The sequence below is a fragment of the Paramormyrops kingsleyae genome, chromosome 9 (genome assembly GCF_048594095.1).
Source record: "Paramormyrops kingsleyae isolate MSU_618 chromosome 9, PKINGS_0.4, whole genome shotgun sequence".
NCBI classification, from domain to species: Eukaryota; Metazoa; Chordata; class Actinopteri; order Osteoglossiformes; family Mormyridae; genus Paramormyrops; species Paramormyrops kingsleyae.
Genome location: NC_132805.1, coordinates 9,653,676 through 9,675,186, shown reverse-complemented (window position 1 = coordinate 9,675,186; position 21,511 = coordinate 9,653,676). Strand labels below are relative to the sequence as shown.

Here is a 21,511-nt window from a genome sequence, read left to right as displayed (position 1 = left end):
CTGTGTTGTTCTTCTTCTCCTGTTGTGGTGCAACGTAGAGCGGCTTCAGTTTTCATCTAACGGTATTTCGCCACCTATCAACTTCTTGGGAGTAATATTTCTTTGCATAAATCCAGAAGAATTAGGGTACAATTACACACCGTAGTAGCACAGCTGCGAAAGAAACTCTACGGAGTCCATACCGCCCTACAAAACATGCAGTAGTGTATGATTTCAGTGCTGGTCTGGATTTGAGTTATAACTGTTTTTTTTCTTTTAAAATCGGTAAATATACAAATAGATTTAGACTACATCACGTTTAAATAATTAATTGAGATACGTACCAAGAGTTGCGCGTAATTTTAAAATGCTAAATTGCGATTTTGTGACCATGGGTACTGAGTATTTTTTATCACGTTTAGTTGAGTAGATAGAATGTTCCTGGATGTCTGACGAATACCGACTCAATTGCAAACTTTGGTACATTATCATTGTTCTCATAAACCTTTATAGTCGTATGTGAATGTTCATAAAGTTAAAAAAAACTTTATGAATTAATTAGATTAAGCGGTATCTCTAAATCATTGTGTTGTGTGTGTGTGTGTGTGTGAGAGAGAGAGAGCGCGAGAGAGAGAGTTGTGTAACGTTTTAACTCTGAATAGCCACTAATCTAAGGCTTCCTTATTACAGATGTTCTGTACTTTGGATTCATAGAGGCTAACTTCAGATAAGCCTGTTTTGAAGGATGATAAACCTGTACGAGAATATAGTTTTCCCATCAAATACAAGTGAAAGTGCGACACATTTTCCCAAATACTTTACATTCTCACTAACTTTAAAACAAGAAAAAAAAGCTGCGACAGTAATTTCATCATGTCGAAAAGTACGATGGGATCAAATTCAGCTTGATAATCAGATCTCTGGCTAGGCGTATATTTGGCTATTGAAATTAAAGACACTCCCCACATGCTATTTCAGTTCAGCTATGAGGATGAAACCGTACGGAATATTCCCCAGCCTTCTTTTCCTCTTTGTTGTTCTTAGCGGTAGAAGTTCGGCCGATTTGGGTGAGTTAATGAATCCGCGCTGAAATATAAAAAATACAATATGGATTCATTTTCATCGAGGTGGCAAACAAACCTTTAACACTGTAATGTTTCATTTCACGAATTTACATTTGCAGGTGGGCGTTCTTGATCTGGTACTATGTCCCCTGTACTTTATGAATTTGACATTTTAATTCAACTGTTCAGCCAAAAAAATTTAATTGTCTCTGTGATTTGCTGTGTTGATCCATTCGTTCATCCTCCAGCAGCTGTTCCAGGCAAGGGTCGCGGTGTGAACTGGTATTTTTACTAGGGTACGACTCATATATAGGCATCTTTATTTATGCACTTGTACTTTTCTCCACCAGTTTGACATTTACTTCGTTATATTTTGTGATGCATGGCCAATTACGTCCCACAGGTCGTTTTTGGCATATCTCAGATCTCCACTGGGACCCCACCTACGCTGCCACAAGCAGCCCCGATCGGGTGTGCGCCTCCAGTGGGACTCGACCGGCCCCAAACGCAGGAACATACGGTCACTACAACTGCGACTCGCCATGGGAACTCGTCCTGTCATCCATAAATGCCATGAAGGCGATTCTATCAGACCCGGATTTCATCGTGTGGACAGGGTAAACACTTTTAAGTGTGATAAATCAAAACCAAGAGATATGGTTTACGTAGTTAGACACGTTCCTTCTGGCTCTGCTCCTGCCAGCGATGATACGCCGCACGTATCCGACGATCAGCTCGGGGAGGACGCCGTCCTGCGCATCGTCGGAAACATCACTCGCGTCCTGCGACAGACTTTTCCAGGTATGTCCTGTTTAATGTCATGTTAGGTTTTGTTAACGTTTAACTACGCGTCAATGTTAATGAGAGATTTAAAGAGAGATTTAAGTGTGTGATTAATCTTAGTTTAAAATTCACACTGGCTTGACACTTTCTGCCTGTTCCAGAAACAAAGGTTTACGATGCACTGGGTAATCATGACTATCATCCCAAGAGCCAGTTGCCTCCGGAACCGAACAGCATATACAGCCGAATCGCAGAACTTTGGCAGGATTGGCTGGAGCCTGAATCCCAGCTCACCTTTAACAAAGGTACAGTTGTCTGGATAGGGCACAAATAGCTTGTAGTGATGTGCTGACATGTAAGTTTGGCTTATTTACCAGAATTACAACCATCCTATCCCCAGGTGGATTCTACACAGAAGAGCTCCTGAAGAAGTCAGGCTACAGGGTCCTGATCCTCAACACCAATCTTTACTACGACCAGAACAAAGTGACGGAGAACATCCTAGACCCGGGGGGCCAGTTTGAGTGGATGGACGCTGTATTGACGTCCGCCGCCAGCAAAAATGAAAAGGTCCTTACTTTCAAATTTAGTGGAAACAAGAATGAATCCAAATACGTTCTAACACGAATGCAATAGCTCAGATAGTTGTACGTGTATGAATCATCTTTAAATTAAATATATGAAAGTGTAGAGTCTTATTTCAGCACAAAATTTTCAAACTGCAAGATCAGCAAAATGTTCATTTGTCATTTAGAACACTCCTTAAAGAAACAGTACTGGGTTTGTCCTTCTGCAAAGTTGTGCTGCTTCCTGTCAAGTTATGGCTGTCAGTAGGAGGTGCTGTGGAGCCTGATGGCAGCAGACAGGAAGGATCCCAGTAGCACTGTGGGGCAATAATATAGCCAATAATATACAGCTGCAGACTCTCAAGGTCACTCTCAGGCCCTTTCCAGTTGGTTGACACATATGCAGAGATCAAAGAAATGTACGTTATGAATTTCACAAGATTTCAGAGTATAGTTTATCTGTTTCATGTGTTTGAAAAAAATGTCCTACACATATATTTGTGCATGATCTGTTTCACAATTGTCCATCTGTTCTAAATCCATATATCATTTGATTTATTCATTTTAATTTTGTTTTTACTGTCAAAAGTTTTACTGTTTATGCGACAAAACTCACAACAGAAATGCAAGTAGTATTGCTCTGTACATTGATATCAGCAGTTATCTACGATTAAGTGTCAAAGTCCTGCCTAGATTGTTATCAGTCATTTTTAAAATCTGAAGCATTCTGCATATTAATTTAATTGTAATATTCTGGATGGTATAATGATTTGGAATCCATTCCATCCCATTATGTATTGAGTTATTCATTCTGGATACATGAAATACATTTACATCGGGATTGAAATAGTACTGATGCAGTATACTTACATGATGAATCTTTTTTCTCTTCTTTTATTCTCTTATGCGCATGTGGGGTCCTAAGAATGGTGCTGTGAGGATGGGGAATTGTTCTGTACATGCATGGACCTGTGAGTGGTGGGGCCAGAGAATGCTGGGGTCTGAAAGTGCCGAGGGCAGAGAGTGCCGGGGTCTGAGAGTGCCGGGGCCAGAGAGTGCCGGGGCCAGAGAGTGCCGGGGCCAGAGAGTGTCGGGGCCTGAGAGTGCCGGGGCCTGAGAATGGTGGGGCCTGAGAATGGTGGGGCCTGAGAGTGCCGGGGCCAGAGAGTGCTGGGGTCTGAGAGTGCCAGGGCCTGAGAATGGTGGGGCCTGAGAGTGCCGGGGCCAGAGAGTGCCGGGGTCTGAGAGTGCCGGGGCCTGACAGTGCCGGGGCCAGAGAGTGTCGGGGCCTGAGAATGGTGGGGCCAGAGAGTGTCGGGGCCTGAGAATGGTGGGGCCAGAGAGTGTCGGGGCCTGAGAATGGTGGGGCCAGAGAGTGTCGGGGCCTGAGAGTGCCGGGGCCTGAGAGTGCCGGGGTCTGAGAATGGCGGGGCCTGAGAGTGCCGGGGCCTGAGAATGGCGGGGCCTGAGATTGCCAGGACCAGAGAGTCTTTATAGGTGACCATTTGTCTTTATAGGTGTATATTGTGGGCCATGTGCCACCTGGCTTCTTTGAGAAGAAGAAGAGAAAACCATGGTTCCGGTCTGAGTTCAACCGTCGTTATCTTGGGCTGATCCAAAAGCACCATGCAGTAATTTCCGGGCAGTTCTTTGGCCACCACCACACAGACAGCTTCCGGATGTTCTACGACTCTAAAGGTGCTTTTCCTCTTGCAGACCAAAGTGTCTTTCACTTTCAGAGGTTGCGGAGATGGCTGCGTGACATCTACTGGGTTTTCCGTAATCATAAGGCTGTTGGTTTGAATCCTGGGGTCGGCAGAGTGGTTGAGCCTTTGAGTATGGCCCCCTAAACCCTAAGAACTTGAGGGACTACCTGACCCTACTTTCTCAAACATGTATGTTGCTTTGGATAAAGTGAGTGTGTTACGACCCTGTCTAGGGGTTAGGGTGTAACAGATGAAGGGAATGGGGAAAGGGGAACGAGGGGAACACAGGGTGTGGTGTACAAGGGAACACACGTGGACAAAGGGGATATTTTTATAGTTTTTTTTATATTTTATTCACGCAAGACAGACACATAACAGCAAACCTGGTGCAAGAGCTTCAGGAGTGATAAAGGCCAAAACAATAAACAAAACCCCAACTACCGAACGAAACCCAAGTCTAACTGAACTACCAAAGAACACAGAAACAACAAAACCTATACCTAACTCCCTATCCAAATCAGTGGACACAAAGTATAACAAAACAAAACGGCAACCACTCCCTACGCACCAGATACATACACAAACGCACATACAAGCCAAAGCGTAAAGTCCGAGGGGCGCGCGAAGTCGTAAACCAAAAACCGGGCGAAAGATCGAAAACCAGAAATCAAACAAAACCAGGGCAGAAGTACAGAGAAGGGCAAAGCGAGAAATCGTAATCCGAGAAACCAAAACCGTCATACACAATAATCATTCAAATAAGCAAACCAAAACACAATCCAAAATATGAGCAGAGCTCTCGAGGGTACTTTCTGTCCGGCTTTTCACTTCTGCCGGACGGAAGTGACGGCCGGCTTGCGGGGAAAGGTGGGCGGGGTCCAAACGGGGAGGCGGAGCAAGGGCCGAGCCAAGTGGTCCTGGTGGAGGGGGCGGAGCGAACAGCAGCAGGACGTAACAAGTGTGTGTGTGATGGACTGGCATCCCGCCTAGGGTGTCCCTTTCCCTGTGCGCTGGGCATACTGGGATATGCTCATTGTGACCTGGCATTGAATAAATGGCTGTAGCAGATGGAAGACTATGGTATGACAAGAGCCATCTCTTTGCCCAAATGCCTTCAGAGGTCATCAGACCCCCTCCCATCCTTTTCACTTTGTTCAGGAAACCCAATTAGCACTATGTTCCTCACTCCTGGAGTCACCCCATGGAAGACAACTCTGCCTGGAGTTGAAGATGGAGCCAACAACCCTGGCATCCGAGTTTTTGAGTATGACATGACTACCCTTCTTGTCAAGGTAGGCTGACCCCAGAGGTAAAAATCACGTAAGCATTTTGATCTTCTCCTCAGGTTCCAGTGAAACATGAGACACAGTAGGTCACACGTCCAAGATCAGAGGTTCAAATCCAATCCCACCTCATTGCTTGCAGAGATTGTGTTCTTTGCCCTGTTCCTGTTGATTATGTGTGAAATCTGTCATCTCTGCAGACCTAGGGCTGGTCCATACTTCTCCACACACTCGCAACACTCACACATCCGCACTGCATAAATGGACACGGAAACGTTCATATGTCTCCAGTCAAGCCGCGCACTTTGCACATGCGCACACCGTGTTGTAGAGTTAACATGTTGTGTGCATGCGCACATTGTGTACTTGCTACGTCATTCCAATATGGATATCGAGGAGGAAGAGCTTTTGCATGCGGAGTGTGTGCAGAGTTACGCATATTCTGTCTGTGTTGGAGTGCAGCATGTGCTGGTCTGCGGAGGCACACAATGACCCATCTGCTTTCCTTCCTTCTCTCAAGGACATGGTGACTTACTACCTGAACCTGACCTATGCCAACGTGGTGTGGGAGCGCTGGGAGAAGGAGTACCGACTGTGCGAGTCCTTCCGGGTGCCAGATGCCTCTCCGACCTCCATGCATTATATCTTGGAGCAGCTGGAAGACTCCGGCTGTGACCTGCAGAAGTACTACGAGTTCAACTCGGTCAGCTACGACCTCAGCTCCTGTGACGCAGACTGTCGTGCTGACCATGTCTGCGCCATCCGTGAGGTTGATTTTGACAGGTATGAGCAGTGTATAGCAAAGGAAGGGGCGCCATCCACCCACCCTGCCCTGGCACCCCTTCTCCTCTGTGTGGCAGTCAGCCTGTACGGGACCAGCCAATGAGCTGCTACTTCCTGATTCCGTTTGGCTATTCCAGTCCTCAGTGGGTGGAGTCCTACTAGTCACCTCACAGCTACCTGTTAATATCCTCCCTAAAGAAGTGAGTTCCATCCACTTACACTCACAATATAATCCCTTCAATGGATCAATTAGGAGCTCAAGCACAAATGATCAGTGGAAAACATGGTAATCTAGAAAGAAATGATCATGAACTGAGATGGCTCTTATTTAAACTCAGTAACTAGTCTTTCCTATGTCATTGTTAAAGAATCACTGTTGATTTCTTGCTGATACCCATGACTGTTTTTTCTTTGTGTTCACAATCTGGGCAGTACGTTACAGTCATAGCCGAAGTAATTACAGAATCCACGGTATTTTGTAGCAACTGCATTGCTAGGTAATTAAAATGAATTTTAAACCAGTAGAATTACCAGTGTAATTATGATGTTATTTAAAATCAATAACTTTAAAAGTTTTAGAAGCACTTTTCATAAGTTCTGACTATACAGTTGACCATCTGCTATGTGTCTAGTTCATCTCCAGCCACCTGCATGATACCTTTTTATTTGTGATTTATAGCCGTGGAAAAAAATTAAGAGATTTACAATTTTTTGTTTCACTCATTTCTCAATTTATGTGTGTGCGTCTGTTAATAATGTGTGTTTTTTTTTTGCAAACTGCAGCCTGGTCCTTCTCTGTTTCTCATTAATGAAGGGCTTCTTCCTTGCTTTATGGGACTTCAGTCCTGCTTCTAGGAGCCTGATACGATCCTGTCCTAGCAGTGCACTTCACACCTGCACTTAATGTTTCCTATGCCTTTTGAAAGTCACTTGATGTCATTCTGTGATTCATGAGGAACTGTTGGGTAAGCTAACAGTCATTTCTGGTATTCGAATGTCGCTTCCGCTTTTTACCTGGCTGGTTTCTGGTCGCTCCCAGTGTCTCCTGCTTCACCATATTCTTGTGTACTGCTGTATTCGAAATTTTGAACCTGGAAGCAACCTGCTGCTCAGTGTAACCTTCTGCCAGCAGAACCAGGATTAAACCAGAATTTAAAAATGCACAGGATTTAAAAATCCTGGTCTAATCCTGGTTCTGCTGGCAGAAGGCTATGCTGAGCAGCAGGTTGCTTCCAGATTCAAAATTTCTAAGACAGCAGTAAACATACCATTTTACGCAAACACAGCAGCTGACGGTAATGCAACTGTCTAAAGAACAAGTCAGTTTAATAATTCCACAAAAAAACAACATTTGCCTGCCAACTTTTATTGACGACATGCTTGGAAAATGCATGTTAGAACAAAGTTGCTTTAACTCCCAGCTCTTTAGATTCTCAAATCCTCCATCCACTTAAAATGTCAAATAATTCGATCAGGGTGAAAGGATGACCGGATCCCTATTGGCTGGATGGGCATCACATGACCAGAATCTGCTTGGCAGAGACATACGGCTGCATGGCACGGTCCAGCGCTCCCCTGAAGTCCTGCAGGCCGACCTCCGAACAGGCTGGCGCAGTCAGTTTCCCCTCCCAGATCAGGGCTGCAAGTTGGGCCAGCATCTCCGACAGTGCCCTCTCATCTGTATGGTATGGGCAGGAGTCTGGTCAGAGAACTGGCCAGATAGGCACAAACCATCCAGAACCTGAGATCTTAGAAAGTAATGTGTGCTCCCAGTCAAGCTGCTCCCTTCTCACGTTATTCTGCAATCCTACTGAACAAACTGCTGTTTCAGAAATCATATCTTACATGGGGTGAGTCTGATAGTAAAGTCCAGGCTTTCAGTCAGACTCACCATGGGCATGGTCCCTCTTCCACTGGGTCACCCAGAACCCCCTCACCTTCACGTCCTTGAATATCAGGGAACTCTGGGTACAAAAGACAAGGCAGACATCGAAAACACAGCGTAAACTGCTTAGACACAAAGTCTCCAGAAAAGCAATGTTTGAGAAACATTTCAAAATACAGATAAAACTCACAAATCAAAGTTATAAAACTTACAGGATCCTTCCAGTCTCAAAAAATGATTACTATAATCACCCAAAAAAATAACATGCTTGCGGAACTCAAGTAAGATTCCTTTTTTCCTATCCTATACCAAATCATTGGAGGAGTATATGGCATGCCAGACACCTAGTGGACACATTGTGTATTGCACCACACCATGACAGCCAGTCAAGATTAACCTGACTCACCACTGGAACAGTGACTGGCTGCTTTGCCATTCCACCATAGGTAACCATGGTACCACCACCTCTGAAAGTTAGAAGAGGTCAGTCACCAGGCATGTCATTGCATTTTTTTTACCCATCCGTTATACATAAATATATAGTCTTCATATCTGCCATATTGACTTTCAATTAAAGTGTGGAGAATTTGTAACCAAACCTGGAACAATACATTTTAAATGAACGGGACCAATTTGCATTTTATCAGTTTACCAGCCAAATACATGTTTGTTTCATCTGCCTTTGCAAAGTATGCCAGTTCAAGAAATGACTAGTGACCCTAAGATTGCTGGTTCTAGTCCCAAGAGCAGCTCTGCTGTTGAACCCTTAGGTGGAGCATGTCATCTGAACTTCTCTAGTGCAGTGATTCCCAACCCGGTCCTCTCCAGCTGTTTTTGAGTCCTCAAACAGGGAGAGGCAAGGTCTTTGGGCCATACTCTGGATCTATCCAGAACCTGAGCCATAGGTGGTCTGAACGTGGTACTGGACCACACGCACTCACTGCAAATGCCGGAGCAGTTCTGTCGCGCTCTTCCCGCCCACTGCATTCAGCGCCAGCTTGGGTCGAGGACACTTCTGTCAGGGTGAAGGAGAAATGGGGAACATTCTGGAGAAACAGTGCATGGAAAATGTGTTTTTTAGGAGTAAACAGAATCCTTCTTTACTGTGTCCAGCTGAAATCTGTATTTCAATTCAATATAAATGTGAGAAACCCTCAGTGAGTTTTTTAGTGGTTCAGCTGTGAAATATAATCAATTCAAAGTGCAGTAGAAGTAAAGTATAGCAGAAGACTTTGCAGTTCCTAAGCAGGTCATTATTGGAGTGAAAACTCCCCCGATTATTCTGAGTACCTCTTATTAACTCATACCTGTGATAAAATGCAAATGCAAAAAATGAACCACAGTTTCACAGGATTCTAGAGGGGGCACATATTTGGACTTGGACCAAAAAGTTGCATGCTGAAGTCTGGTTCTACCTTTGAGCCAACATTCATAAGCAGGACAGATCGGTACCCGGCTGTATAAACTGATTTAGCAACAACTGTATGAAATTTAAACAAACATTTACTATTGGCCCAGCATTTTCTCCACCTTAAAGAAGTCCTTCATTTCTGGCTGCCGCAATGTCTCTTCCTTGATCACATGACTGGCGCCCATAGCCAGGAGCCTATCAGAGAGCTGCTGGACGCCTGGTCTGGGGCAGAATCACACACACAACACTAAAAAAGGTCCCATTATGGGAATAAAGGCTGTTTAACCACTTTCAAACTGACACTAGCACTAGTTTTGCAACGTCAAATTGTTGGTTGTATACAGTGGCATGGGAGAGGGTTTTATACTGGGGAGACACAAGTTAATCATTTAAAAGTACATCTTAATCTTACCAAAATGTTCAGTGCGTAAGTATGTATAGAACAACCCTGAAACTTTAACCAACAAACCTCAGGTAACAGACATACGTTCCAATACCACCTCTGACCCTAGATCTGATTAGGTCATTGAATTGATGGCGCATACCGGTCTCGGACAACATTGATGGTGTGGATTCCCCTTGCAGCTGCGATCTGAATGACAGCCTGGCCCACACCACTGTTGGCAGCGTTCTGGATCACAGAGTCACCTGGGCGAGTTGAGCAGGACACAAGTTTGCACCCCAAACGCTGTTTATTAGCCAGTCCTAGTCCTCTATTTCATTAAAATAAAGCATTATTTTAAGAAGGGTAAAATGATAATATGAAATCCTCTTGACCCTTTAGACCTCTCTAGCCATTTGGAATATTCTCAACCTTGCTGAAGGTCCTCAGCAACCTGATGATAAGATCAGTCATACCGGGTTTCAGGGCCTCAAAGTCGGAGAGCATCCTGTAGGCCGTGCAGGGGTTGACGCCCAGAGTGGCTGCTGCCAACAGAGGAATATCTCTGGGTACCTCAGCCAGGGACACCTCATTGAACACAGCTGTAGTGCGCCATGTGCCTGTACTCACAGAGAAGCACAACTTCAAGTCAAGGACATGAGGAGATACTCCCTCTCCAGCACAGAAGAATGATGACCACCCATGAAGGATAAGTAAGGTAGGATAGAGCAGCATGAGCACTCACCTAGACCAGCATCTCTTGGGATCACCCAGTCACCCGGCTTTAAAGATGTCACTTGGCTGCCCACCTCCAAGACCTGGCCCACCCCCTCATTACCTCCAACTGCTGGGAGGTCTGGAAGGATGGCGTACGTGCCTGTAAACATCAGAAATAAACCTTTACTAAGCCTGAACTCATCACCTGTGTTACAATGACAGCATCCATAGTTTGGGGGTCATCACTGTGGTCCCATTCACCTACCTTGCACCATGTTAATATCAGAAGGATTGATTGGAGCAGCCAGCATCTTCACAAGGACACTTTTTTCACCCATAAGGGGCAGCTCCATGTTCTCAGACCTGACAGGACACGCACACAATCTTTTCACGTCTTTGCATATCGGCAAGCTTATGCAATACTAAAGCAGCTGTGTGAGTTCGGTGCAATCTCTGGTAACTGATTAACAATTCGGAAAATGACTTTCGTTTTATTTCACAAAGTAAATAAACTTTTATTGTTAACCATACTGGGTGTCAGGCACTAACAAATATACCTGCTGATGTTTGTGTTCACCGCTTATGCATGTACACGACTGCTTACTGAACGACTTCTGGAGGATCTCCATGTTTCCTGTAAACCAGCGCGGTGCAAGTTCTCGCAGAAACGTCTGAGAACGACCTGCACCACCCGGCAGATGCTCCTCCTCTCCATGTTGGTGGCAGGTGTCTGCCGACAGTGTAACTTTGTCCTGATCGTTGCGTTACAGTGACTATGGCTCTGCAAATGATCGGTCCTTTCATCCCAATTATCCTTGACAGCAATCTCAGTCGATGCTGAACTTCCATGGTCGCGCTGCCAGGTAATTTGTCACTTTTCTCTCTAACAAGAAGCCGTATAATTACATCCTGAGAAGAGCTGACAATACCATCAACCCACAAGGATGGACGCCATTTTTGTTGTACCGTAATTCTTCTAGTAGACGACAGTCATTTATAAAAAAATAGCATATATTTTACTCATTAATATACTACCAAGATAGTGTTTTAAGAAAAAGCTTCAGAACAATAGGGTATTTCAGAAGTTGATACGTACCATTTAGCATGATGAGCAGTTTTTAGTAGGTTTTTGTAGTTTAAATTTGGAGTTAAAATTAAAATTATGGGAACAATAAACACCAGGTAGACAGAAAGTATGGATTCATGTTTGTGTATTACCTTCTTACACCACACATCTGTGCTTATCAATAAAGTGATACATTTTAAAGAAATCTGAGAATATTTATGAAGATTTCTTGGCTTCTTGTTTAGTAGACGTGTTTGAATTTGGACTCCTGCCAAGCTTAAAATTAAAACCGGGGTTCACCATAATCAGCACATCCATTGCAAAAAGGCTAAGTAATATCACCATTATAGCTGGTATTATATAAACCAGGGGTTCTCAAAGTCTACATTCAAAGGTCCAAATCTGAATTTTCACCAATGACAAAGGTCCGGAACTATTGGTAATTACAAAACTTGTTTTTAATAAACATGTATAACAAATCAACATTCATTTTATGAAAAAATAAGGTGCCTTTTGCATTCAAAATACATGAATAACAAGTGCAAAAGTGGCAAAATAATGCCGTTTGACATTTCCACTCTTCACAACTCCAACTGTCTCATTACAAATCAAACAGAATGGCTTCGTGCTGGATTGGGGCAAAATGAACGCATACCTCTCTGTCCAATCATCTTTGAAAACTCTATTTTCTTCGTCAACTTTTCTTTTCCTGGACAATGACATCCTCCACACCCATTCAAACGCTTACTGCGGTGAAGTGTCGCGTTGCGCGGCTCGCGCCCGATTATGTCAAAAGTATACACTCACTGGATGTCATGGCAATTGAATCACGGAGGAAAACTTTAAATATCTCGCCTTCGCTTTAATTTCGGACCATCTCCAAAAAGACATAAAACACTAAACAAATGATTCTGACATGCGTTTATCAAAGTAGGAAATCCAGACTTTTAATCCCTTAAATTACTGCTGTTGAAATACGAAATGGTGGCGGGTCCGGATTGAATTCCCTCCGGGTCCGGATCCGGACCGGAGTCCGGACTTTGAGAAGTGCTGATATAAACTGTGGGGTGAAGTCAAATATAAACTTAAATTGGGCTTCAATTTAAATATATGCTACATTTTCAATTACTTGTGTTGGTAAAGCACACTGCTTCTATATTGTGCATTTCATCAATAATTCAAGTCCTCTGGAACTTTTAATCAAAAATCAAAGGCTTAATATTATATACATTAACGTGCACAATACAAAGGTCTTTGTGTTTATTCTTCGGTATGGCCGCTAGGTGGGGGTGTTACTCAGCCTATATTCCAACGACATGGCTGTGCAGGAATTTGAAGGTCTAGTAAAGTTAAGAAAGGGCACTCAGTACCATTGAAGATGGCGCACAAGGTCACATGAAATATTTCAGCCTAAATGGCAGGTACTAGCTACTTATGCACCCCCCACACAGATCAATGATTCATAAACATCTTTTAGAAATACTACAATGAATCCAACTCAAGACTTTGATTCAGAACAGATTTTTATTTATAAAGTCCAAATTTAACAGCAAGTGACAGTCATTTCCACTTTTTATATACTTGTTTTTTTCCCAAAATATATCTTACAGTGACTGAAAAGGTTTAGAAAACAAGGTTCTCAGTTCCAGCTGCTGTACACTTGGCTTGTTGCATTCTGGTACAACAGGGTCCTAATTAACCAAAACAAAAAACTCCCTGATTCCATTTACTAAAAGAATTAAAACAGGAATCCAATTTCTAACTGAGCTGGAAAGACCTAATCCAAGCAGTCGAGTCAAAACACTTCGCAAATACTAAACTCTTTCGGTCAAAGAAACTAAAAGAACAGAACTGGATAAATCAATTTAACACATTTTCACATTTCCCAGTGAAAATATAAGACTCTACAGAACACAAAACAGTGTTTCAAATCACACCTCTTAGAAAATTACGAATATTGCAAAGAAAACTCACTCACCACAGGTGATATTACCATCAAGACAGGTAATCACTCACCACACATTCAACCAGTCATCCCATTCACAGACAGCTTTTTTTACAGGTGGACCAGGGGAAAACAGAATTCTGGGATGAGCTGAATGATGGCTTGTTAACAAGTCTCAGGAACTCTGCGAAAACACCTCAAGATGGTAGGATATTTGCAGAACAGGCAGCGATGTGGAGTTTCTGAGGTGCCCTCAGCTGACATTTGCCAGTAGTCCTCACTCCAGAAGCAGCTCCTATTGTTTGAAGATGCAGCTGAACCACTTCTGTTGTGGTCAAGTTTCCTGAATTTCCCAGCTTTCTGTTTGCCTGGCACCATTTCCAAAAACATAATCCAGGCTGTGGGATTCGGAGCGCTTAACTGGTTCTCAGGAAAGTCCCAAAGACAAACAACAATGTTCATTATAATGACTGCAGAGCCAACCACAGTTCAGAATACTAACGAGAATAATTTATTATTTACTGGCAGTGACAGAAATCAGTGAAAACAGTACAAATTTCTACACCTCCTGCTGGATACTGTATGTGCAGCATAAGGAAACACGTTCTGTGAATGTTAATGAAGTTAATGAATTTGGAGAAATATTTAGTGACACACAGCAGAAGGGAAATTAAACCCCTAGAGCAGCAGACCTATACTAACTACTATCAATTCGAAAATAACGCTGATTTTTCTTCCACGATTTACCGCCAGAGAACAGAGATCTACTGAACACCAGTAATGGATTCTCAAAGGCCGGTGGAGTTAAACTGACCATTTCTGCAGTCTTTGCTTATGTGTAAGGGAGCGTCTGTTGGCAGTTTCCACAAAGACGAGCAGTTAAGGCCTGTGGTTTAGCGCCGTGTCAGTTAGCCATCGGCTAACTCGATAATGGCACAGTAAAAGAAAGAAAACAGCACTTCAACGCGTCACCCGAAACAACGTTAATGCCGGCAGTCGCCTCAGCGGAGCTGAGATAGGTACAGAACAGCAGGGGAGGGGAGTAGTGACTTGTGAGTCGTTAGCGGCAGCAGTTTGAAAATGTCACGCTCTCCCTACCCATCAGTATCTAGCAGCACATCCACCACTATGTGTGATCTCAGGGAGAGACCATTGTGACGAGATGGGCTCTGGAGCCAACGCTGGACAGGGGCTCTTCCCCAACATATAAAGATTTATGCACACTTTCCGCTGAGCTGAGGTAGCTTTTCCGGTTCCAGCCCCAAATATATAGTTCAAAATCAATGCCTTAGTTAATTATCTGCATACAGATCAACTCCTAACTATACAATATTAACTGTCAAGTAACCACAAGTACAAACAGGTCCAACAGTTATGAACTGGTGTCTCCAACTGTATGGATGTCAAAAGACTAAAGCAAAATATCAATTGCTTTTCTAATGTAAAAGGCCTGAAAAACAATATTAGACCTTTATGGAGATCTTGGGAAAAAAAAACACACAGGCATTCCAAAACACATTAAATCCTGCCCCAAGCTGCAATCAACATGACAAGTGCCTCTGTGGAAGCAGGTATCAGCCCACAGAGTTTGGAAGAATCTGGAATTTTTTTTCATGGCGTTTGACCAGCTGAAACCTATTGACCAAAACACAGAACGGGAAATGAAGAGGTTCTATGACAGTCTGAACAGCACTGATAAACCTCTTCCAATATGCTGGTGAATAATATTTTCATTGGATAAGGACAGTAATTTACCATGGTGTTTGTTGACATGTGCCTCTGGGTAAAGGCTCCCTGACAAACTGTATGTGCAGTGTGGGTCTAAAGAGATTTTTTGCTACATTACATGTATTTGATGAACTCCCAAGCCACTTAGCCACTGGGAAGCTGGACCCAGAGAAATGGGAGCTCACTGGCCAGTGTCTCCTTGCCAGTGGTGGGACGGGAGCTCCAAGCAGGCCAACGGCATACACGTATAGAGCACCGTTCACGAGGGCCAGTGTGCGAGCATGGGCCGCTGTGTAGTGAACTTGGAGGTTTCTGTACAAGTGGGAGATCGGGGACTTCCCCAGCAGAGACCCTGGAAGGGTTCCGGAAGCACCTTCAACTCAGGGGTTGGAGGAGGAAGAGCAAAGCTGGGGTTCAGTGATTAGCTCGAGGTTAACGTGCCGAGCGCCGAAGAGGGCCGAGCAGGAAGCCATGTGTGTGCGAGCGTGTTAGTGCAAGGGGATGGGAATGGTGACTTTGGGTTCCATCATCACGTGCCCCAGTCCCATTCCCTGCAGGCGATCTTCACCAGCCTGAGCTCCAGCTCGAAGGCGTCAGGCCTCTCCTGCGGGTTGGCCGACAGCATCTCCCTGAGCAGCTGCCTCATGCTGGGATTCATGGTCTTCTTCCTGGCCGGGATGGGGAGCTCCATGCGCGGGTTCCCCAGCAGTGCCTCCCCCAGAGGCACTATCTCCGAGCCCTGCTGGACGTAACTGCCCAGCAGCTCCTTCTGCGTCTCCGCGTCCACAAAGGTGATGCGCTCCAGCATGGCCCAGATGATCACGCCCAGGGCGAAGATGTCCGCCTTGGCCGTGTAATGACCCTCCCACACCTCCGGCGCCATATAGAAGTCCGTGCCGCATGCCATGGACAGGAAGCACTTATTGACGCTGACTGGCTCGCCGGGGCTGAGGCCCGAGGCGGAGCACACCTTGCTCAGGCCAAAGTCGGCCACTTTGAGGGTGGGCTCAGGCGAGCCGGCGGGGCTGCAGCCCTGAGCGATGAGGATGTTGTCAGGCTTGAGGTCGCGGTGGATGATCTGATTCTTGTGCAGGAAAGCCAGTGCACTGCCCAGCTGCAACATGAAGCTGGTGTTGGTCTTGCGGCTGGGCTTGCGCGACAGCAGGTAGGCGTTCATGTCGCCGCCGTCACAGAAGTCCATGACAAACCACAGGTAGTAGGCGCAGCGCTGATCAAAGGCGATCTCACCCTTCAAGGAAGTCTCCACCAGCTGCAGCAGGGGGCAGGAAAGGAAGCTGATCAGGGTTTGCTGAGCAGAGCGGAAAGCTAATGTTTACATAAGAACCCAAATCAGATGTTTATTTTTGGTTTCAGGTGTTCCCCAGCTCTCTATTGTAGGACCAAATTTTTTCCCCTGCTTTGACTGAAATTCTTTTTAAAAATTACTAAATTTGAACAATACTGTATTGTTTTCCATTGTCCATAAATGCTTATCCAATACAGGATCACAATGAGTGTAAAATCCCATGCCAAGAAGCCAAAGCCTGCATAACGGCAGGGTGTGTTTATGCACGCACACACACACACACACACACACACACACACACACACACACACACACTACAGGAAATTTTAAAATACCAGTTCATCTAACTGCATTTTTTCAGACTGCGTGAGGAATCCCATGCAAAACGCTGGGAAAATGTGCAGAAAAACCAAACCAGGAGGGAACATGAAACTCCCTGGAGGTGTGAGGCTACAATCCCACCTACTGAGACGCCATGAATCCTGCATATCCAATATAAATATTATCAAATACAAATATTTAAAATTGCAGCCATTACCCTGGTTTATTGAAGCAAGTTATTTCAACAAGTTATATCAGAGGTGTTGAGCTCCTGGACAATAATGTCACAAAAAAAAATCCACTTAATACATATTAACACACTTATTAATATACCTATTAATCACATTCTCATTGAAATGCTCTAAAGAATTTGCATTGGTCCTGTACAGTGTGTCAGACATGACAGTAAATGCTCTTTTGTTCCAGTCTAGAGCTGGCAGGGTCCCTGGTCCTGCAATCACAGCCGCCCCCCCCCCCCCCCCAAGAGAACTGACTGCCAGCCTCGTTAGCAGACACAGTGTTTCATTGGTTCCTGGCATCAGTGAACAGGGAGGGGGTGGGAGCTTTTGGCAGTATTTTTCTATTACGAGATTAAGCGGCACACCGAGCATTGAAACAGGCAGAGTGTGTGTGTGTGTGTGTGTGTGTGTGTAGGCGTACGTGTCAGTGATTCCCCTGGCTCCTGGCTGATAGTAACAGTCATCAAACCATTGCCCTCTGCTACGCGGAGAAGCCTTTAGAAATAGCAGAAGCCACGTTAATGGTGGGAACACAGCCTCTGGTGGAGAACCCTGGTTCTCAGAAGAAGGGGCTCAATCCCCCCTCACAGTGAGGTTCTCCATAATTGAATCATATTTCAGAAAATGTCAGAGGCGATCCTTTAAGGTGGGAAAATGGAGATAACTGCCTGAATTGGGGGGGGGGGGGGGTGTTGCCAGACACAGAATAATTAGCAGTTTGACAGGCATTCCCCCAGAGCGTACGCGGGTACAGAAAAATCAGGAGGTCTTTCATTAATGTGTAGGAGGCCTGCAACCTGTCAAGTAACGCAATACTGAATGGTGTCACTGGATTGAGCCTCAGTCATCAATATAACAAGAAAGTCATAAGACTGAACCTGCTTGTACCATAAAAGCTAGTAACTTAGACCTGTATAAAACGTTTATGTTCTCTAGTTTTAAATAATTCAAAGCTCTTACAGATGATGAAAGATTTTACCCGAAACACACTTCCCTAATTACATGACTAACAAAAGGCTCCTTTGTTTGGATGTAAAGACAACAGCAATGATCCTCGAACTGATGAAGAAATGAACAAAAAATAAGATTCAGGTGTGATGACTGACAATACCCACAGGAATCACTTAATTAGCTTTTTTTAAAAATTATTCTACCATTTCAACACCCGATCCGGATTCCACTGCATTTTTAAACTACAGTGGGGACCATGTGCAATGAATTTCCTATAGGATACAGCATAAACGCCCAGCTTTCAGCACCTGCCATTCTAACCTATCCACTGACTGTGAGACAGACAGAAACATGTACCGGGCCTAGAGACAAAGCAAGCCCCACCCACATACCTCCTACTGACCAATGGGTGGAGAGGCAGGACCTATAGCACTCTTTCACAGAAAAGGTGCTGGGTAATCAAAAAACACCACCACTGCAAAACGGCTGCTCACCATCAAGGCTCACACCTTGCTCGAGATGGGATGGGTCCGCAGTATGTTGCCAGGGTAACAAGGCTCTATGGACACGTGGCCAGTAAGTGGCCTCATGTACCCAATTAATCAATCAATTCATCAGTTACCCCACAAACCTGCACAACAGTAACCAAAACGCTGATTAAAGTACTTCACCCAAACATCACTCTACCACAGCCTGCGATTCAACTTGCACGTCTCACAAGTTCAGAATTGCGTTCATTTTGTTTTTGACCTAGAAGTGCACCTAAAAATATTCTGCTGTCAGTTAAAATAAAATGATATGAAAATATAATTAACCTTTTTAAAAGGCAGTTGCTTCACATACTCTAACCCCCACCTGACCAATTACAAAGAAATAAAATCACACAAAGAAAAAAAACCACCCTTGTACACTCCAGCAAACACTGAATGACAACAGACAGTCTCCAAGATTCTAAGCCAGGGAGACCTAGGCCGTTGTCTCTGCACCCCTTCCTCCTCCTCGTCCTCCTCTCAGCCTCGCACTGACCTCCAGGTAGAGCGAGGAGCCGCATCCATGCTGCATCCTTTGCGCCAGGCCGTCCCGCTGCAGCACGCAGTCCTCCAGGTGGATCACGTTGGGGTGTTGGCTCTGGATGCTGCTGAGGGCCCAGAACTCGCGCAGGGCCAGCTCTACGTTCTCGGGGGCGTGGCAGCGGATCTTCTTGACAGCGACGCGGGCGCCGGTGCGGCGCACGGCCGCCTCGTACACCACGCCGTAGCTGCCGCGTCCCACCTCCTGAATGAGCTCGTACCTGGGCTGGCTGCTCACCATACTCCTCCCACTGTCACTGGGGAGAGAGAGTGTGAGGAAACCCCATATTCACTTAACACACTTAAAAACAGGCACAGTATAATATCTATATTCCCATAAAACGGTTAACTTATCTAACTAGAGGTTGTTGGAGAAAGAATGTATTGTATTTTCCTTGAGGCTATAGTCCTGGAAGGTGCCTTCCTTCCGCCATGACGGGCACGGGCACCTCCCAGCGGGTAGAGTGGCATTACCTGGCGGGGCCCGCAGAGCAGCCTGTCAGTCTGGCGTGGTGTCCCGAAGTCACGCCGGCCACAGAGCAGGGCACCCATCTGCTGCCGGCTGACGCCTGACAGCGGTTTGCTGATGGTCGTTGATGATCAAACAGCCAGCCGGTCCTGAGGTTACCTGCCCGGTCAGTCACACAGTGCTGGTTAACGGCAGAACAAGATAGAAAATCCCCGTCTACCCGTAAAGTCTGAATAATCTGCTTGTCCATATTTAATTAAAAGGTGGTTTTATTATATATATATATATATATATATATATATATATATATATATATATATATATATATATATATATATATATATATATATATATATATATATATATATATATATATATATATATAATGTTTACCAGCTCAGACTACAAAACATTATCTCCCCTCAAAACATGCCATGCCATTTATTGAATTACTTTAAAGCTTAAAATCAAGCCTTAAAGCCAAGCACGTCCTGCGGCGTCTCTGTAACGTTCGCCGAACGCTTCGACAACGTTACGCTGGCCGGGGGTCCGAAGTGCAAACTCCGGCATTATCAGCCCGGTCCGGACCAGCCGTCAAAAAAAAACAGAGATAATTATATTCATGTTCTTAACGGCTGCTATTAATACAAAAAAAAAAAACAACAACAGGAATAATGTAAGTCAGGCTAGGAAGCTAATAGGGCTGCTAATGAGCAGAGTACGTGCCGCGAAACACCTAAAGTTACCGGAAACAGAAACTCTGACCCAGAGTCGAACACCATGACAAACCCCGTGGACGACGACGACAACAACAATAATAACAACAATAATAACAACACCACACGCCCACGCAAACACACTCAGAGCACCAGTCCCGGTAACGCCACCGACGGGACCGGAGCGGAGGTCCGCGGTCACTCCGCCAGCGGCGCCCGCACGCAGGTGGTTAGCCGCACAGCTAACGTCATTAGCGGGTTAGCTGGACAGTCAAACGCCCGTCTGCTCTTATCCCACTCCGGCTAGAAAGCAGAGCCGGTCCAAAGAAGGCGTGCATTGCACGGCGTACGAAATCGCCGCACAATCAGTGCGTGTTACGGTGCCAGGCGCTTAACCTCCGCTGATCCACTCCAATGACACCTGACCTCAATGCAGTCCTCGCCAGCTAGACAAGGGTTACCCCGAGATTTTTTCGCTCAGGTCTCCCGCTCGCGTCTCGTATTCATCGGCCACATAAAGAGAACGAAGCGGAAGGCATTAAACCACAGAACCGCGCTCATTGTCCCCCCCAACCCCCAACACACAACACACAATGCAGACACGCTCAGCATCCACCTGCACGACGTGTCATGGTAGACAGGGAGATTTTTTTTTTTTAAAAAGGACCGGCTCTGGGGTAGAGGACACCTTTACCTTCTATATGCGATCAGTCCACTCATCCTACCACCGCTTCATGCGCCTCCTCGATGTTTCACTTTTCACGACATTGCACCGCCTCCCCCCGGCGGCTCCGGCGGTGGGAAACACTGCCCCCTGTCAGCTTCTCACGGGGGTCTTCCACCTTCCCGGCGACACGGTGACGCCTTTTCTTCGGGGGTCACTCCCCGACTCCACCGCTGGTCATGACCGAAAAACACTGGTTACATGCCGCCTCCCGCGTACTATACGGAACAGCGGAAACCAGTTAATTGCTACATAAATTAGGACCAAATTATCCCTAAAAAGGCGATTTTTTAATTGGTTCATGCGCTAAGTGTGGAGTTTCTGCCAATGGATTGATTTATAAGATCTGCTATTCATACGCATGAGTTTTATGAGGAAAAAAAAATAGTGAATATTTGTTGTGTGTTTTTTAATGTC

The 21,511-nt window shown here is 45.1% G+C and overlaps 3 protein-coding genes across 11 annotated transcripts; 1 reads left to right on the top strand and 2 right to left on the bottom strand.

Annotated features, from left to right (window-relative positions):
* Positions 1-43: 43 nt before the first annotated feature.
* Positions 44-6,691, top strand: smpdl3b (sphingomyelin phosphodiesterase acid like 3B). 5 transcript variants are annotated; one of them, XM_023821232.2, is made up of 9 exons: positions 44-62; positions 1,295-1,339; positions 1,447-1,660; positions 1,747-1,844; positions 1,988-2,131; positions 2,227-2,396; positions 3,910-4,090; positions 5,257-5,390; positions 5,902-6,691. In XM_023821232.2, the coding sequence occupies exons 3-9, from the start codon at positions 1,617-1,619 to the stop codon at positions 6,265-6,267; spliced, it is 1,137 nt and encodes a 378-aa protein (XP_023677000.2). In that variant the 5' UTR covers positions 44-62; positions 1,295-1,339; positions 1,447-1,616; the 3' UTR covers positions 6,268-6,691. The 5 variants fall into 5 exon arrangements, with proteins under 5 accessions (XP_023677000.2, XP_023676998.2, XP_023676997.2 ...); XM_023821230.2 differs by lacking the exon at positions 44-62 and adding an exon at positions 110-1,046; XM_023821229.2 differs by lacking the exon at positions 44-62 and adding an exon at positions 110-1,046 and having other exon boundaries at positions 1,292-1,339.
* Positions 6,692-7,473: 782 nt separating this feature from the next.
* mecr (mitochondrial trans-2-enoyl-CoA reductase) lies at positions 7,474-11,518 on the bottom strand. The gene is made up of 10 exons (XM_023821191.2): positions 11,164-11,518; positions 10,825-10,922; positions 10,588-10,719; positions 10,319-10,462; positions 10,006-10,108; positions 9,580-9,682; positions 8,991-9,064; positions 8,456-8,516; positions 8,056-8,128; positions 7,474-7,842 (listed from the first exon to the last, which is right to left on the bottom strand). The coding sequence occupies exons 1-10, from the start codon at positions 11,406-11,408 to the stop codon at positions 7,679-7,681; spliced, it is 1,197 nt and encodes a 398-aa protein (XP_023676959.2). The 5' UTR covers positions 11,409-11,518; the 3' UTR covers positions 7,474-7,678.
* A 1,612-nt stretch (positions 11,519-13,130) lies between these two features.
* Positions 13,131-21,291, bottom strand: pdik1l (PDLIM1 interacting kinase 1 like). 5 transcript variants are annotated; one of them, XM_023821256.2, is made up of 4 exons: positions 21,065-21,291; positions 19,660-19,813; positions 19,142-19,442; positions 13,131-16,568 (listed from the first exon to the last, which is right to left on the bottom strand). In XM_023821256.2, exons 3-4 carry the CDS (start codon positions 19,424-19,426, stop codon positions 15,828-15,830), a joined length of 1,026 nt encoding a protein of 341 aa, XP_023677024.1. In that variant the 5' UTR covers positions 19,427-19,442; positions 19,660-19,813; positions 21,065-21,291; the 3' UTR covers positions 13,131-15,827. The 5 variants fall into 5 exon arrangements, with proteins under 5 accessions (XP_023677024.1, XP_023677023.1, XP_023677028.1 ...); XM_023821255.2 differs by lacking the exon at positions 21,065-21,291 and adding an exon at positions 20,987-21,034; XM_023821260.2 differs by lacking the exon at positions 21,065-21,291 and adding an exon at positions 20,515-20,621.
* Positions 21,292-21,511: the final 220 nt, after the last annotated feature.

What these genes read in the sequence shown, in the direction of transcription:
- smpdl3b (XM_023821228.2), top strand. Translation starts at nt 965, where the DNA reads ATGAGGATGAAACCGTACGGAATATTCCCCAGCCTTCTTTTCCTCTTT. An exon ending in GATTTCATCGTGTGGACAGG is followed by an intron (nt 1,661 to 1,746) that starts GTAAACACTTTT and finishes TGCTCCTGCCAG; the next exon opens with CGATGATACGCCGCACGTAT. An exon ending in CCGCCAGCAAAAATGAAAAG is followed by an intron (nt 2,397 to 3,909) that starts GTCCTTACTTTC and finishes TTGTCTTTATAG; the next exon opens with GTGTATATTGTGGGCCATGT.
- mecr (XM_023821191.2), bottom strand. Translation starts at nt 11,408, where the DNA reads ATGGAAGTTCAGCATCGACTGAGATTGCTGTCAAGGATAATTGGGATG. An exon ending in ATCAATGTTGTCCGAGACCG is followed by an intron (nt 9,683 to 10,005) that starts GTATGCGCCATC and finishes ATTCTGCCCCAG; the next exon opens with ACCAGGCGTCCAGCAGCTCT. An exon ending in GAACTGCTCCGGCATTTGCA is followed by an intron (nt 8,517 to 8,990) that starts GTGAGTGCGTGT and finishes TCTAACTTTCAG; the next exon opens with AGGTGGTGGTACCATGGTTA.
- pdik1l (XM_023821255.2), bottom strand. An exon ending in TGCTCTGCGGGCCCCGCCAG is followed by an intron (nt 19,443 to 19,659) that starts GTAATGCCACTC and finishes CTCTCTCCCCAG; the next exon opens with TGACAGTGGGAGGAGTATGG. An exon ending in GCTCCTCGCTCTACCTGGAG is followed by an intron (nt 16,569 to 19,141) that starts GTCAGTGCGAGG and finishes CCCCTGCTGCAG; the next exon opens with CTGGTGGAGACTTCCTTGAA.